General features: G+C 53.7%; 1 protein-coding gene across 10 annotated transcripts in view; it reads left to right on the top strand.

Annotated features, from left to right (window-relative positions):
• Positions 1-370: 370 nt before the first annotated feature.
• The window catches only part of SH3GLB2 (SH3 domain containing GRB2 like, endophilin B2), a 19,373-nt gene continuing 3,795 nt past the window's right edge, over positions 371-15,948 (top strand). For 2 of the 10 annotated variants that reach the window (XM_019637913.1, XM_019637905.1), the window contains exons 1-7: positions 496-626; positions 4,898-5,039; positions 5,785-5,913; positions 12,597-12,730; positions 12,996-13,088; positions 14,551-14,562; positions 15,290-15,352. In XM_019637913.1, coding sequence (XP_019493458.1) covers positions 564-626; positions 4,898-5,039; positions 5,785-5,913; positions 12,597-12,730; positions 12,996-13,088; positions 14,551-14,562; positions 15,290-15,352 — 636 coding nt within the window. In that variant the 5' untranslated portion in view covers positions 496-563. Of the gene's footprint in view, positions 627-4,897; positions 5,040-5,784; positions 5,914-12,596; positions 12,731-12,995; positions 13,089-14,550; positions 14,563-15,289; positions 15,353-15,948 lie in introns of all 10 variants that reach the window. The other 8 variants (XM_019637933.1, XM_019637900.1, XM_019637966.1 and 5 more) reach the window with 6 other exon arrangements.

Here is a 15,948-nt window from a genome sequence, read left to right as displayed (position 1 = left end):
ACCCACCCCTTCCCCAGCGGTGGAAGAACTAGAGTCTCAGCTAGCCTGTCCCATGGTTCAACTGTCCTTCGTGTCACCATAGTCAGGGGCCGAAGAGGAGGGGTGCTGGAGAGGTCAAGGTGGTGGTGGTGGGCGGCGCTGAAAGACCTAGGACAAAAAAGGCTGAGAAGTAGGGACACAGAGGGCCTACCTAGCAAACGAGGGGTGTGCGAATGGACAAAAGGGGATGAAGAGGCACAAATCGGCGAGGGGCTACGAGACGAGGCCGCGGGAGAGGCCGGCCAGGCGGCGGGCGGAGGCCGCAGGGGGCAGCAGCGAGCAGCAGCCAGCTCGGCCACTCCGCCCGGCTCCACCCGCTCCCGAGGCTCCTCCCGTAGCACTCGGCGCCCCGCCCTACGCGCTCGGGCCATCTCGGCGGCGGCTGCAGCGGTGGTGGCGGTGGCGGTGGCGGTGGCAGGCGGGAGGGTGCACCGGCAGCAGGTGGGCGGGGTACAGGCAGGCGGCGGCGGGCGGGGGGCGCCAGGCTACGCTGGGGCCGGGCGCGGCCGGCGGTGCGGCGCGCCATGGACTTCAACATGAAAAAGCTGGCGTCGGACGCGGGCATCTTCTTCACCCGGGCGGTGCAGGTGAGGCCGTGCGCCCTGGGCCCCGCGCGGCCGGCTCCTGGGGCCCGGATGTGGGACGGGCCGGTGGCATCCCTGCAGCAGATCCCCGGGGCGCCCGCCAGGAGAAGCCCTTCGAGGCTTCCGCCCCATTCCCCCTTTCGCCGACGCCCTAGCCCTCCACATCCCCTACTCCTGCGCTGCCCAGGAGAAAAAGCCCCAGGCGGCCGGCCAAGCCGCACCCTCGGTGTGGCCTGGGGCTGGGGACCGAGCCGGGCCTCTGCCCTGTTGCTTGCGAGGGAGCTATTAGTGTCCACCATTTTGACCGGCCGGGTTACCCCGCTGCCCTGGCGCCGGCCCAGAGACCCGGTGGGAACTCTGCTGAGGAAGGGAGAGGGCACCAAGCGGGGCCTGCCTCCCTGCCCTTGTGCAGCAGTGACTCTGGCTCCCGGCAGGCCTCTGGAGGCTGAGTCCCAAGCACAAGGACTCATGCATCCACCACGACCCCCTCTCTGAGCCTCAGTCTCTGCACCTGTGCAATGGACTGGTGGTACCATGATTCCCTCGTGCCCCTTTTACACGCTTGGAGAGTCAGTCCGGAAGCCAGGAGGGCTGGAATTATTTCCTTTCTGCCCCCCCCCCCGGGAGGCCTGTTTCCTCGTATTTCCCCAGGCCTGGGGAATAGGGAAAGGGCTGGCGTCTGGCTGGGAACCCTCCTTGGGAGACTGTCCAAGCCAGTGATGCTGGCATTGGAACAAGTCCTATCCACTTGGAGGCAGAGAGAGAGAAACTGAGGCAGCTGAATGTAATGGTGAAGACCTAGACTTAGCTATGGACGTGGACGCCCCCTCTTGTGACTCTGGGGAAGGGGCTTCACCTCTCTGAGCCTCAGTTTTTCAATCTGAAATATGGGACTAGCAATCCCTCTCTCCGAGGATGGCCGTGAGGGTTCTGTGGCACTGGGTGTGTATGTGCTCGCTAAAGGCAAGCTCCCTTTTGGAGGTAATGTGGTTTACACTCACAACACGTGACCTTGAGTAAGCCACTTCTCTGGGAGTGTCCATGTCTCCTTCTGTCAATCTGGTGTAACACCAGACTGCTCCAGAGGCATCCGGTAGCAGTGCTCTGGGAACAGGTCCTATGTTTGTCCTTTGCCGTGTTGTTGGTTCTCTGGAGGAGCCCAGCGCCAGACTGTCTCTCGGAAGCCCATGTTCCCATGTTTACTAGAAAGCACAGTGTCCCGTTGAGGATTTGCTGCTCAGTGTTCCAAGCCCTGTGGGCGACCCCAGTCCTAGTGGGGATGCCAGGACCCCAGAATCCCTGGGACAGCCCCAGTCCATCTGGAAGGTGGGGAACCCTTCCCAGTGTTGGTAGGCAGCTGTACTATCTCGCACATCTGGGAAGAACTAGATCTTGTTTCCTGCTACTGTGGGGCTCCGGCACCTGACCTGGCCAGGGCCTGCGAGCCTGGGCGTGGGGAGGCTTGGGCCCTATGGCCTTGCTTCACCCGTTGGGGGCAGACCCATTGGGTTGCCCATGCTGGAGTGGGAGCCAGCGCCCAGGCCCCAGTCTCCAGGGTGGAGGAGGGAGCTGGGAGCTTTATAAATAGAGGCTTTCTCTGGCTGTGCACGCCCACCCCCTACTGCTGCCATCTTGCAGGGAGCAGCCTCAGATTCCGGCAGCAGCCTCTGAAGCCCTGGGCAGGAATGGGGCAGGGTGGCAGGCCAGAGGAGAGAGGGGCCCGAAATGCGAACCGAGCAGGAGCGGACACTTCAGGGACCCGCCCAAAGCCAGTGCCCTGGGATAGGAGTCAGCGGTGAGGGGTCGGGGGGTTAGTATCAGCGTGTGGGCAGCTCCTCTGTATAGGTCCCGGGACATGCTGGGTAAGGCCTTAGACCCTCTGTGTACTGGGGACACCTTTAAAAGCCTCATCCGCTCCCATCCGGTAGAGAACCAGACCTGGGCCCTGGGGAAGACTGGAGGGCAGGACCCCTTCGCATGAGTGATCCTGGGATGGCTTCCTAGTCCCTGAACTGTGCCTTGAAAGTCAGGAGGGGTTTGTGAAGGTGGTCCAGGTGGTGGGAACAGCCCAGCTAAGGGCACTGAGGCAGGAAAACCTAAGGCATATCTGGGTAAGATGCCAGTGGGGGTGGGATGGGCAGTAGAAGTGATGTAGAAGATACTATCAGTAGTAAGTGCAGGAATAGTAATAGTAGTGGGAGAAGTAATAACACAAGCCAGGGAAGCAATGCACGGTCATCATCCGAGCCAGGCAGGCAGCAGTGGACATGGGATGGATACCCAAGAGGTGGGGACATCCTGGTAGGACTTTGAACCTGGGCGGATGCGTGGTGTGAGGGACGGGTAGCCAGGAGGCTCCGTGGGGAGGACCGCTGTTAACCTTAGTAAAGCAGGGAGATGCTGAGGTGCATATCACATAAACTGGGGTGACTGGTACCATTGGGGCAAGGAGGTCTCTAGGTAGCTCCCGAGAGCCAGGAGGGACCTGAAGGAGGCCTTTTATTAATGATGATGATGATGATGGCACCAGGTAACTAATCAGACCTATACTGTGTGCTAAGCATATTCTGCCAGATAGATCCTGTTATCCCCATTCTCCAGGTGGGAAACTGAGAGGTGACTGCCTCTCTGTGCCTTGGTTTCCTCATCTGGAAAACAGGGCTAATGCCACTGCCTCGACGGGCTGGGGGAGGTGAGACCTGCCCAGGGCCTGGCTCTGGGAGGCTTTAGTTTGGGGGAGGTGAGGAGGATGAGGCGTGGGGAGAGGTCGGAGGAGGCCAGGAGCAGCTGATCCCTAGTGGGGAGCTGCAGGCTGTAACCCAGGCCCGCCCAGCCCTGCAGGGAGAAACCCAAGCCCTGTTGCATAATTGATGGCTGCCCAGCAGCCTGACCAGCAGCATGACCATCGGTGGCTGCCTCCCGATGATCCCTGCAGCCAGAGCTGTCCTTGGTCTCTGGATAATTCATCGCTGCCAAATAATGTGGGAAGGACCTCCAGCCCCCAATGACCTTGACTCCAACACCATCTGCCTCCTTGCTCAGCCTCAGTGGTGTCATCTGTGAAATGGGAAACCTGGCTCCATGTACCTTGGAGGGCTTTTGGAGTTATGGATGGGCCATCAGTATAAAGAAAGCCCTTAGCACAGGGTTGGGCCACATAGACTGTCAACCATACCTGTTGTTATTACTGATCTGATCCCTGCAGTGTTCACCTTTTTGCTGTTTGTGACCTTGAGCAGGCTGTTTCCTTGGCTGGAGAAGGGCTTGGCATCCCTGTTTGGAAAATGGGGACATTTGTCCAAGGGCCCTCCTAGATCAGAGGGGCCAGGACTTGGGCTGGCTTCTGGTTGTTCCTCGGTGGCCCATATGGTTTCTGCCAGCTCTGATGGGGGACCCATGTGACATCCTGGTCCCTGCCTGGCCTTGGGGTGGAGCTTCTGAGCTTTCTGGGCCCTGGGTATGCTCAGAGTTGGCTCTGATGGGCTGGCGGTGTTCCCCGTCCACCACACACCGGGTGACCAGAGGCCAGCCATGCGGTCCTCCCACACGCTCCTTCCTTCCCAGCTGTCTCTCCTCCCATCCGCTTTCAACAGGAGCAGAGCACCTTACATTGAACACCGACTCCCTGCCAGACCTTGGCCTTCATGTCTTACCCACATCTATCTTATTTCCTCCTCACAACCTATGAAGTGGGGGCTGTTACTTATTATTCTCATTTTTCAGTTCAGGAAACTGATGCGTAGAAAAGCCACTTGCCTAAGGTCACACAGCTCCTCAGTAGCAGAACTGAGAGTTGACTAGGGAACCACTCACTCCCTGGTAGCCCTCCCCCAGGGGCTCCCAGCCCCCCGCTGAGCCTCCTGATAACCCCAGACCTTGCTCTGCGCCCCATTGTTCCCTGAGCACTTTCTACCAAGGGCTTTCCTCCCGAGTCAGGCTCAGAGGTCCCTTTGTGATGGGTCCCCAAGGGCTCCTTACCCCTCTAAGTTGTAAGCCAGAATTTGTACAAATGTGCTTTTTGTGGGGAAGGGGGTCTATAGCTTTCATTGGATTTCCAAAAGAAACCATGATCCCCAAACTTGGGTCCAGGCACCTCATTTCAGAGGGGCAAACCAAGGCCTGGAGCAGGGTCGTGACTCGTACCAGGGTTGCAGAGCAGGCTGGAGACAGCAAGTTTCTTGACCTCGGGGGCCTGGGTTCCCGTGATGGGGGAGGGGTACATAGGTGGGACAGGGGCAGTCCTCCCTTCCTTCCTCTGAGCCTGCCCCATGCAGTTCACAGAGGAGAAGTTCGGCCAGGCCGAGAAGACTGAGCTTGATGCCCATTTTGAGAACCTTCTGGCCCGGGCGGACAGCACCAAGAACTGGACGGAGAAAATCCTGAGGCAGACGGAGGTGTTGCTGCAGCCCAACCCCAGTGAGTGGACTGGGGCTGGTCCTGGGGTGAGGGCAGGAAGCTGGTGGCTGAGGCTCACAGGTGGGATTGGGCAGTGGGTGAGATTTGGGTTAGACTTTTGGGGCTTACGACTGCTGTGAGGCGGGGTCCCAGTTAAAGAAAACAGCAGTCGGTGCTGGGCTCTAAGACGCACTCTCTGGGGCAGTGGAAATGCTACGTTTTGCACCGAGTTAAAGAAATGCCTGGAAGCGGAAATACACTTAGGAGAAGAGGGAGGAAAAACACAAGCGGGGTCAGAGATGGGAGAGGGAGAGCTTGCCTGGAGTCACACCGGAGCATGGAGCCGGCAGAAGCAAACTGCAGGAGAGCCTGTGGGAACAGGGTGTCGGGGTGGATTGCTGGTCTGCCTGTAAGTCCGCTGTGTGCAGGGCCAGTGTTGTTCCTATGTGTATTCTGTGAAGCCATGTTGTCATGAGGGAGAAGTGGGGGGCTTTGACTTTGGGCCCGTCACCCCCAGCTGTGAGACCTGGGGCAGGCATTACATGTCTCTGAGCCATGCCCTCCTCCTCTCTAGAGTGAGGGGTTCCACAGGGCCGAGGGCCAGTTTCACAGGATTGAAGTGGGCTTCAGCAAGAGAATATTCTGGAAGTCACCAGGCTCAGCGATGCTGTGGGCAGGCCCTGGTCTGGGTGTGTTTCTGTCCCGGTGGCTTTTATCCTTAGGTTGGACCAGAGAGCCTTGTGACTTGGCTTCCATCTCCCTGCAGGTGCCCGAGTGGAGGAGTTCCTGTATGAGAAGCTGGACAGGAAGGTGCCTTCGCGAGTCACCAACGGGGAGCTGCTGGCTCAGTACATGTCAGAAGCAGCCAGTGAGCTGGGGCCCACCACTCCCTACGGTGAGCCAGGCCCCACAGTGGGTGGGGGTCGTGTCCTCTCGCTCTAGTTTTCCTCCCTCTCCTCCCCGCTTGCTTCCTTTGTCTTTTTAATTACACATATCACACCTGAATTCATTCTAATTGTAAAAACCTCAAACAGTGGAGATGAAAATAGTGAACAAATGGAGGTCTCTCTTCACAGGCTTTGGTTTGTGTGCATTTTTTTTTAAAGATTTTTATTGGGGAATTGGGATGGGAACAGCGGTGGGGAATTGGGGGAAGGGGAATAGACAAGTTGCCGTCGTTTTGTTCTTCAGTCTAGTTGTGGAGGATGTTGCTTCACTGGCCCAAGTTGGCACCATCCTTGCGCTCTTCCCAGGCAAGGCAGATCAGTCACCGGCTTCTGGACGGCTGCTCACGCTGGCTGCTGGCTACACATGGTAGCCCATGGCAACCCAGTGCCACAGGGGCTGCAGCCTACGCCGTTGCCGGTGACTCACAGCAACCCAGCTCCAGGTCAAGCTGTTGTTCAGCATCTTAGCTGTAGAGGGCAGTGTCACTGGCCCTCATATGTGGGATCCGAACCGGGGTCTTCTGGCGTCCCAAGCCAGTTCTTAACCATCGCGCCACTCAGCCGGCCCTGTGTGCATTTTTTTAATGGAATCATAGCGTGTGTCTGTCCTGTAACTTGGTTTTTAAATTCGGCATTGCATTTTAGGTATCTGTTCACAGGAGCACTTACAGAGCCACCTCAATCTTTATTTTTGTAATTTTTAATAAGTTTTGAGGTATAATTTATATGCCATGAAATACACCTGTGTTAAGTGTGTGTAATGCAATGATTTTTAGTAAATTTAGAGTGCCACAATGTCGCGTCCCGCACGACATGAGCAGTGGGAGAACGAGAGGGGGCGGCGAAGGGTTAAGAAATAAAAGAAACAGCAGTCAAGAGTTAAAGGAGCGTGGGGCCAAGGGTCTCCAGCCTCGTGGACTAAGAGCCCCGAATCTGGCCGACACACCGCTTTTATTTCTCCACCCACCCGGAAGTAGCATTGTTCTCTCCACAGTCTGTGAGTCTCATTCCTGAGAACTAGCTCAAGCCAGATTACCCATGCCTGCAAGCTGCCATTACCGAGAGTCGCTCCACGGTGATAAGACAGATGCTCTGCCTTCACACACCCTATAAGCAAAGGACCCCAGGAAGATAAGATTATTGTGCTGAGGACAGATACTGTCACACCATCAGGTCACTTCCCAAGCAGGTTGAGGGAAGGAATGTAGCCACAGAGGTAGAAAACCTCCAGTCTTTGGGGGGGGGGGAGTGAGGGCTCATGCCCATCGCCATCAGCCCCGAGATTTCTCCTAATGGCCTCCACCCGACCGTGCCTGTCTTAGGTTGTTCCTCCCACGAGGAATCTTACCCGTCATTGACTAACCGGCCATCCTTTGGAGCCAAACAGGGAGACGCAAGGTGTATGAGCAGTGTCCTCAAAAGGGTCAGTTTAGGGTTAAGCGCAGGGGGACAGACGGCTGGACAGTTGTGTGGCAACAGCACAAACGTCCCCCTGATCCAATTTAAAGAACATTTCCGTCGCCCACAAAAAATCCCTTGTGTCTACTTATAGTCTTATAGTCAGTCTCCGTTCCCGTCCCCAGCCAACCACTAATGTGCTTTGTGGTCCTATAAATTTGCCTGGTCTGCATGTTGCATATAAAATGGAATCGCACAATATATTGTGTGTGTTTTTTGTTTGTTTTTTTAGTTTCAGGTAAATATAGTGGGTTTTTTTGTATCTGGCTTCTTTCACCTAGCATAATGTCTTTGAGGTTCACCCCCCATGGTAGCATGTCTCTTAGTCTCTTAGGATTTCATTCCTCTTTATTGCTGAGTAGCATTTCATTGCACGGATGTACCACAGTTCCTTCATCCGTTCACCATTTGATAGGCATTTGGGTTGTTTCCCTATAAATATTTGCACACGAGCCTTTGTGAGGACACATTTTCACTTCTCGTGGTTATATACCTAGAAGCGGAATTGCTGGGTCATGTGGTAAATTTGTTTAACTTGTTAAGAAATCACCAAACTTCCAAAGTGACTGTGATTTTATGTTACCACAGCGGGGTGGCGTTTGGCTTCTAGACATTGGTGGATTTTCCAAGTTTCCCTGTGTTGTTGATTTCTTATTTAATTTCACTTTGGTCAGAGACCATACTTGGTATGATTGTAGTCCTTTTACATTTATTAAGACTTGTTCATGGCCTGGTATGTGGTGTCTCCTGGAGAATGTTCCATGTTTGCTTGAGAAGACTGAGTGTGATATTGTAGGTGAAGTGTTGTAGAGATGTCACTTAGGCTAAAGTAATTGGTGGTGGTCAGATCTTCCATATCCTTGCCGATTTTGTCTTGTCCTATCCATTACTGAAAATATTGAAGTCTTTAATTATTTCTGTTGAATTGTCTGCTCTGTCTTCAATCTGTTAGTGTTAGCTTCATACATTGGGAGCTCTGTCGTTAGGTCTCCACGTTTATAATTGTATATCTTCCTGATGCATTGACTCTATTATTATAAGACTCTGCTCTTTGTCTCTGGTAAGTTTTTTTTGTCTTAACGTCCATTTTATCTGATAGTAGTACAACCACTCCTGTTCTCTTGTGGTTACTGTTTGCATGGCATATGGTTACTATTTTGCTGTCCTCTTATTTTCAGCCTAGTTATGTCTTTAAGTCCAAAGGGCACCTCATAGACAGCATCTGTTTGGATCTTTTTTTAAAAACCCACTCTGACAATATTTGCTTTTTGATTGGAGTGTTTGATCCTTTTACATTTAATGTAATTGTTGGTGTGGTTGGATTTACATATGCCATTTTGTTATTGTTTTCTCTATGTCTCAGGTTGTTCTAATATAACATTTTAATTTTTGTTGTTTTTTTTTGCTTTAAAAGTTTTTTCTTAATGGTTTCACAGCATGAATTACAGTGTGCATTTTAACATCACAATCTATTTAAGAGTAATACTAACTTGACTTGAGTAAAATAATAGAAGCTGCTCCAATATACTCCATTCCCTCCCTTGTCCTTTTTGCTCTTATTATCATACATACATATTCCATCTTTATATCTTGTAAGCTCAACAGTACAATTTATAATTATTGTTTTATGCAGCTGTCTTCGAAATGAGTTAAGAAAAGAGAAAAAAATTATATTGTCTTTTATAGTTGCCTATATAATTACCTTTACCGGCGCTCCTTTTTCTTCATATGGATTCAGGTTACAATCTGGTGCCCTTTCCTCTGACCCTGAGGGCCACGGCAGGTCTGCCAGCAATGATTCTTCCAGTCTTTGTTTATCTGGGAGTGTATTTTCTGTTCGCTTTAGGACAGTTTTGCTGCGTGTAGAATCTTGAATGAGGGTTTTTTCCTTTCATCGCTCTGCATCTCAATGCTGTCTGGCCTCCACTGTTTCTTTTTTTTATTTTTATTATTTATTTATTTATTATTATTATTTTTAGCTGAGCCATCCCGCCACCTATTGGCAGCTCACGGCTGCTCAGCTTGGGCTGACTTGAACCGCTGTTGCTCAGAGCTCAAACTCTTGAGCGAGCTCTTAACCAACTGAGCCACTCGGCCGGCCCCTGGCCTCCACTGTTTCTGATGAGAAGTCCTTTGTTAATCTTACTGTGGCTTTCATATGTGACGAGTCACTCTTCCCTTGCTTCTTTCGAGACTTTTTGTCTTTGTCTTTCAACAGTTTGGCTGAGATGTCTTAGCGGTGAATCTCTTTGTGTTTATCCTGTATTGGGTTTGTTGAATTTCTTGGATATGTAGATTCATGTTTTTCATCCAGTTCAGCTCATTTTTGGCTATTATGTCTTCAAATATTTTTTTCTGCCCCTTTTCATTCCTCTTCTGGGATTCCTATTACTCACTCATGTTGGTTTGCTTGATGGTGTCCCCATAGGCCTCTGAGGCTGTCATTTTTCTTTCTGTTCTTCAGATTAGATAATCTCTATTGAGCTTTCTTCTAAGTTGCTGATTTTTTCCTCCTGCCAGCTCAAACTGTCTCTGAGCCCTTCTAGCAAATTTGCCATTTCAGTCATTATATATATATATATATATATTTTTAGCTGAGCCATCCTGCCACCTGTAGGCAGCTCAGTGGCAGCTCAGCTCGGGCCGGGACTCAAACCGCTGTTGCTCAGAGCTCGCACTCTTGAGCCAGCTCTTAACCAACTGAGCCACTCGGCCGGCCCTTTTAACAACATATTTGTAATGCTGCTGAGAAGTCTTTGCCCACTAAAGTCTAACATCTGGGCCTCCTTGGAGACAGCGTCTGTTGATTAAAAAAATTTTTTTTTCCTGTGTATTGACCACACATACTGACCTATTTCTTTGCATGCTTCCTAGCGCTCTGTTGAATCTGGACAGTGTAGATAATGTCACTACCCTGGGGTAGTTATTGCTGTTTGTTTGTTTAGAGACTTGCCTGACCTCATTGTTTAGAGTCTGTGCCCCTGCATTATGCAGCTGCTGATGTGTCGTCCTGTCCCCCCCCCCCACACACACACACTTAATTATTTTTATTTCTAACCCTAGCTTCCTACAGGTTGCTCCTAGGTCAGCCTATGTTAGTGGTCAGCCAGTGATTGGTCAGAGGTAGTGCTTAATAGAGCACCAGTAAGGCTGTACTGACATATTGTGGTGGGTTGGGGAACACACTCAGAGCAGTTTACAAGTCTGCCCAGCGTTCACTTTGCGAGTGTGCAAAGCATCCTGCTCAGCCAGGGGTGAGTAGACAGCTGGGGTTCTCTCCAGTATCTCCTGAACGTGCTACACACGTGCAAAGCCTTCCAAACCTCCAGAGGTTTCTGGAAGTTCATCAAGGCCCACCATGACTATCTCGTCTCCCGGATCGCCTGTGAAATTTCTGGCACGTCTGTTGCTTATTCCAACCAGCACTCCAACTTCAGGTTAGCTGTGATGTTGGCCTTTCCCAGTTACTTGCCACTGAGTTCACTGTTCTTTTCGACAGCGTCCATGGGTTTTTCTGTGCTCCAGCCCAAATCAAGTCAGCCCCCTACAGCAGCAGACTTGCCAGCCTCAGGGCTTGACCCTGTCTGGTAGAGCTATAGCATCACAGAGCTTGAGGAGGTAGGAGCACCCCCAGGCTAAAAAGCCACAGGCTCCTGTTGTTCCTTCCAAAGTCCAGTACCTCTAGAATAAATGCTTCTCTATTTGTTGCTTGCCTTTCGCCAGTTTCCAGAGTTCAGAAAGGAGTTGTTTTTGACAACTCTGTCTAGTTTTATTATTGCTCTTTGGGGAGTGGATTTGTTGATCTCCTTTCTCTGTTATTGTAAAACTCTTACCCTCCCCAATCTTTTTAATGGCAGTGTAATGTTCCTTTTATTTATTTATTTATTTTTTATTGTTAGTTTCAGGTGTACAGAGCAATGCAATAGTTATCCTTTTCACCCTCACAAAGTAACAACCCCCCTCTCCCCATCTACTGCCCTCCCACCCCTGATACCATGCTTATCTATTACAATTCCATTGACTCCATTCCCACTCTCTACTCCATGTCCCATGACTATATGTATATATAATTATAGTTGCCATACAACATTATTCAACATCAGCTTCAGAAATACAGTGCTGTGGTCAGACCTCTACACCGACTATGAAGTGGACTCCCCAACAAGACATGAGTCCATCTGGCCCCCTAAGAAATATTTACAACATTATTGATTATATTCCCCAGACTGTCTTTTCTATCCCTGAGGCCATATTGTAGTTACCAATTTGTATTAATGTTCCATTTTTTTAATGTCCCACTGTTGCGTCCCGCACAACATGAGCAGTAGGAGAACGAGAGGGGGCGGCGAAGGGTTAAGAAATAAAAGAAACAGCAGTCAAGAGTTAAATGAGTGTGGGGCCAAGGGTCTCCAGCCTCGTGGACTAAGAGCCCCGAATCTAGCCGACACCCCGCTTTTATTTCTCCATCCACCCAGAAGTAGCATTGTTCTCTCCACAGTCTGTGAGTCTCATTCCTGAGAACTAGCTCAAGCCAGATGACCCATGCCTGTAAACTCCTTCTCCTGCAATAAGACTGATGCTCTGCCTTCACACACCCTATATGCAAATGACCCCAGGAAAATAAGATTATTGTGCTGAGGACAGATACTATCACACCATCAGGTAACTTCCCAAGCAGGTTGAGGGAAGGAATGTAGCCACAGAGGTAGAAAACCTCCAGTCTTTTGGGGGGGGCGAGTGAGGGCTCATGCCCACCGCCATCAGCCCCGAGATTTCTCCTAATGGCCTCCACCCGACCGTGCCTGTCTTAGGATGTTCCTCCCACAAGGAATCTTACCCGTCATTGACTAATGGGCCATCCTTTGGAGCCAAATAGGGAGACGCAAGGTGTATGAGCACTGTCCTCAAAAGGGTCAGTTTAGGGTTAAGCGTGGGGGGACAGATGGAGAGCTGCATGGCAACATCGCACTATTTGTCAGTCCCCGAGTGATGGATATGTACATTGCTCTGGGCTACGATTGCTCCAGGATACATTTTCCAGGCTAGCCATTCTGCACTTAGCATCCTTGCACCTGCCTCTTTAGCACTTCTTTTTCCAAGCTCCCCACTACTTCCTGGGCTCAGCTCAGCCTCAGCCTGATCCTCCTCCTCACCTTCGACTCTGTTTTCTCAGGGAAGACCCTGATCAAGGTGGCAGAAGCTGAGAAGCGCCTGGGAGCCGCAGAACGGGATTTTATCCACACTGCCTCCATCAACTTCCTCACGCCCCTGCGCAACTTCCTGGAAGGGGACTGGAAGACCATCTCGGTGAGGGACCTGGGCCACTCTGCTATCTCGTAACCTCTCCTCAGAGCCGCTGAGCAAGGCTGTCCTCCCATGCTGGGAACCCCGCACTCCTGGGGCCTCCCCAGATATGGCTCTTGCGGACTGAATGACCTGGAGTGGATGACCTTCCATATCTGGGCCTCAGTTTCCCTGTCTTGATCAGATGGCTCCATAGGCCAGTCTTGTCACAGCCCAGGGTCTCCCAGGGCTGCCCAGGGACTCACTGTTTCCTGTTCCCTACCCGCAGAAGGAGAGGCGGCTCCTCCAAAACCGGCGTCTTGACCTGGATGCCTGCAAAGCACGACTGAAGAAGGCCAAGGCCGCGGAAGCCAAGGCCACGGTAGGTGTCGCTGCTGGCCTCCTTCCCCCAGCTCTGGTTTGAGCCAAGGGGGCACGGTGAAGGGACCTGGCATGACCTCTCTCCCCTGTCCCTGCCTGGAGAGGCCTGGCTAGGGGCGCTGGTCTGGTTTGGCCACTTCAGGTCACACCTCTCTGCTCCCAACCCCTGGAACCCTGGCAGCCCAGAGCTCTGGGTCCCAGGGCAGACATTGATGGGGTGGGCTGACCAGCAGTGCCCCGACGTGGGTGCAGGGCACCCTGCAGCCTCCCCGGACAGGCGCCGTTGGAGTTTCTCGCATGCCCCTGTCCTCCCTCCCTGGACGCTCGGCTCTGTTCCCGGCTCTTCCCGGGGTGGCTTCCCCTTACTAACTCGCACACCCACTGCTCCAGTGCTGGCCCCAGGGGACCCTTGCTCAGGTTCCCCAGCGATCGTTTGGAGAACCCCAGAGCTGGACCTCCTGCTCGCTCAAGAGCATGTCTGAGGGGCCTTTCAGGTAGCCCCATGAGACTGGATAGGGCCTGGGCCATCTGGGTTACCCCTTCACTCAGCTCACCGAGGCTCTTTAGCCTGGATGGGACGCAGTGCGGGATGATTTGAGTGGGGTTACGCCACGGTGGGCAGAGCTGAGCCCGAGGGTGAACACATTCCTAGCATGCTAGACTGCTCGGGGGTATAGGGGCCCAAAGGCCACCTCACACCCTGAGCAGGGACTCCTCAGGTCCCGGGCAGGCCAGGGAAACCTGGACCTGCTCAGGCTCTCGGCCAAGGAAGGCCAGGCCCAGCGCAGGCTCCCAGCTGCTTGTGGGAGCTCTGGCCCCAAACCCTCCATGCGTCTCCCTCTCACAGGGCGGTCATATGGGGCTGTGGAGCCTGGGCCTGCACTGCCTCTGGCGAGAGCCATGGGCAGGGTCTCAGCTCATCTAGGTGTGTGGGGTCCAGGTTGGAGGCAGGGGCTCAGCCACTGGAGTCTTGTTCAGGTTGGGTAGAGTGACCCCTGGCTATTGGGATGACCTTTCTAAGTCACCTGGACAGGACAGTCTCCCTGCCACTCAGGACTGGACAACCTCTCTGGACTAACTTGGCCAGAACAAGCTTTTCCTCTATCAGCCAGGCCAGGGGAGCATTTCTTTAGTCACTGCCGTGGCACGACCTCTTCTCTAATTGGTTGGCTCAGACAGCCTCAAGCCTTTGGGTTAAGCCAGGACACCCTCTCCAGAGCTTGGGCAGCCCAGGGAGAGTCCCAGAGGACTCAGCCCGGCAGTTTGCTCCCTTTCCCTACTCCCTAAACACACACAGGCACATTTCAGGACACCTTCCAGAAGGCAGGTTGTGTGTGCCATCTGCCTGTCGGCCTGGTGTCCCCTCCCGCCGGGGCCTGGGGGACCTGCTCCTGCCTGCGCTGTGGTCTCACTAACTCTTTGTTTTTGTTCCTTTCCGTTCTGCTTTGGGTAACTTGGCTCAGTGTGAGGGAGATGTGAGTATACCTGTCCCACGTGCTGTGCTGCTCCTGGTTTGCCCACCTGGCCTGGGGCCCGCAGGGCCGGCCCGTCCTCAGGGCATTTTGCAAGCAGCTGGTCTCCCCAACAGAGCCTCTCCAATGGGTGGCCTCTGTCTGGGGGGACACACACCAGGCATTGGAGCCTGTGAGTCAGCTTTTTGCAAATGTTGAAAGCCTGTCACTGTCCATCCATGCATCCATCTGTCACCTTTGTCGTGGGGGAGGGGCCTGGTCCTTGCTGCAGGACTGAGAGATGTGGTGTGGGGAGATTCTGGGATGGAGAAAGCGGTGGGGGGTGGGGGGTGTTTGGACGACTGGGTCTAACTGGGGCAGAGTGAGACTAGGGCCCAGGGAGGAGTGGGCCGTGACCCCGGCCCCAGGGGCTGGGTCCAGTCTGTGACTTGCTCAGGGGCATGTGTGTGACGGCAGCCGCAGGCTGTCTCCTTGTGGCATCTGCCCTCCTGGTCTCCCCAGCGGTCCAGCCACTGGCCTTTGTCTCAGCTCCCCAGGTCTCTAAGCCCGCCTCCTCTCTAGATGGTGGATGTGGGGAGAAGCGAGTCTGTGCCGTATTTGTCTGTAGCCTCCTGTCCCTGGGGCCGGGGGTTCCTGGCATCTCCCTGTGGGAGACTGGCGCGGCCTCCTGGCTCCAGCCCAGCCCCGGCCCAGCGTGACCCCCTCCCCCCATGAACTCTGTTCCCGCCAGACGGTGCCTGACTTTCAGGAGACTAGACCTCGTAATTACATTCTCTCGGCCAGCGCCTCTGCGGTAAGCGCCCCCACCCCACCCCATCCCTGGCCTGCCCCCCACCCCTCCCACACCGAGGGGCCTGCTGCACAGCAAACAGGAGCCAAAGTCCCAAGAGGCTCCATCTGCCTGCCTGTCCCCTGTGCCCTGTGACCATGTGGCTGGCCTTGCTTCTCCCCGCGAAATGCTGAAGGTGGAGACTGGACCAGCTGCACTGAACAGTGTAGTGAACACAGGATGGCAGCTGTCCCATCTCCAGTGGACCTGAGAGTCTGCCCGCCCCATCCACAACCCGGCCCCCCTCCCAAAGCAGGCACGAGTCCCCAGCCCCACTCACCATCCATGACTGCCAGGCCCTGTGCAGCTCCCGCAGAGAGGAGGCCTGGGCCTGGCCTGCCACAGGTTGACAGACCCCTAAAGACAGGTGACAAGGTTGGCGCTGTAAATCCAGCTGCCTTTAAAGCCCACCTGCTTTGTGTCGTGGGAGCGTCAGGAGGCCTTGAGAATGAGCAGGTGGAGTGGGAGGGCACTGAGGGGAAGGAAGGAGCAGCTTGTGCCAAGGCCAGAGGTTTGGGACCAGGGTGTGACCTGAGAAGGGCTGAAGCGGTGTGGGGGTG

The sequence above is a fragment of the Hipposideros armiger genome, unplaced genomic scaffold (genome assembly GCF_001890085.2).
Source record: "Hipposideros armiger isolate ML-2016 unplaced genomic scaffold, ASM189008v1 scaffold_3, whole genome shotgun sequence".
NCBI lineage: Eukaryota > Metazoa > Chordata > Mammalia > Chiroptera > Hipposideridae > Hipposideros > Hipposideros armiger.
Note: the sequence above shows the minus strand (reverse complement) of the source record. Positions and strands in the feature narration are given on the sequence as shown.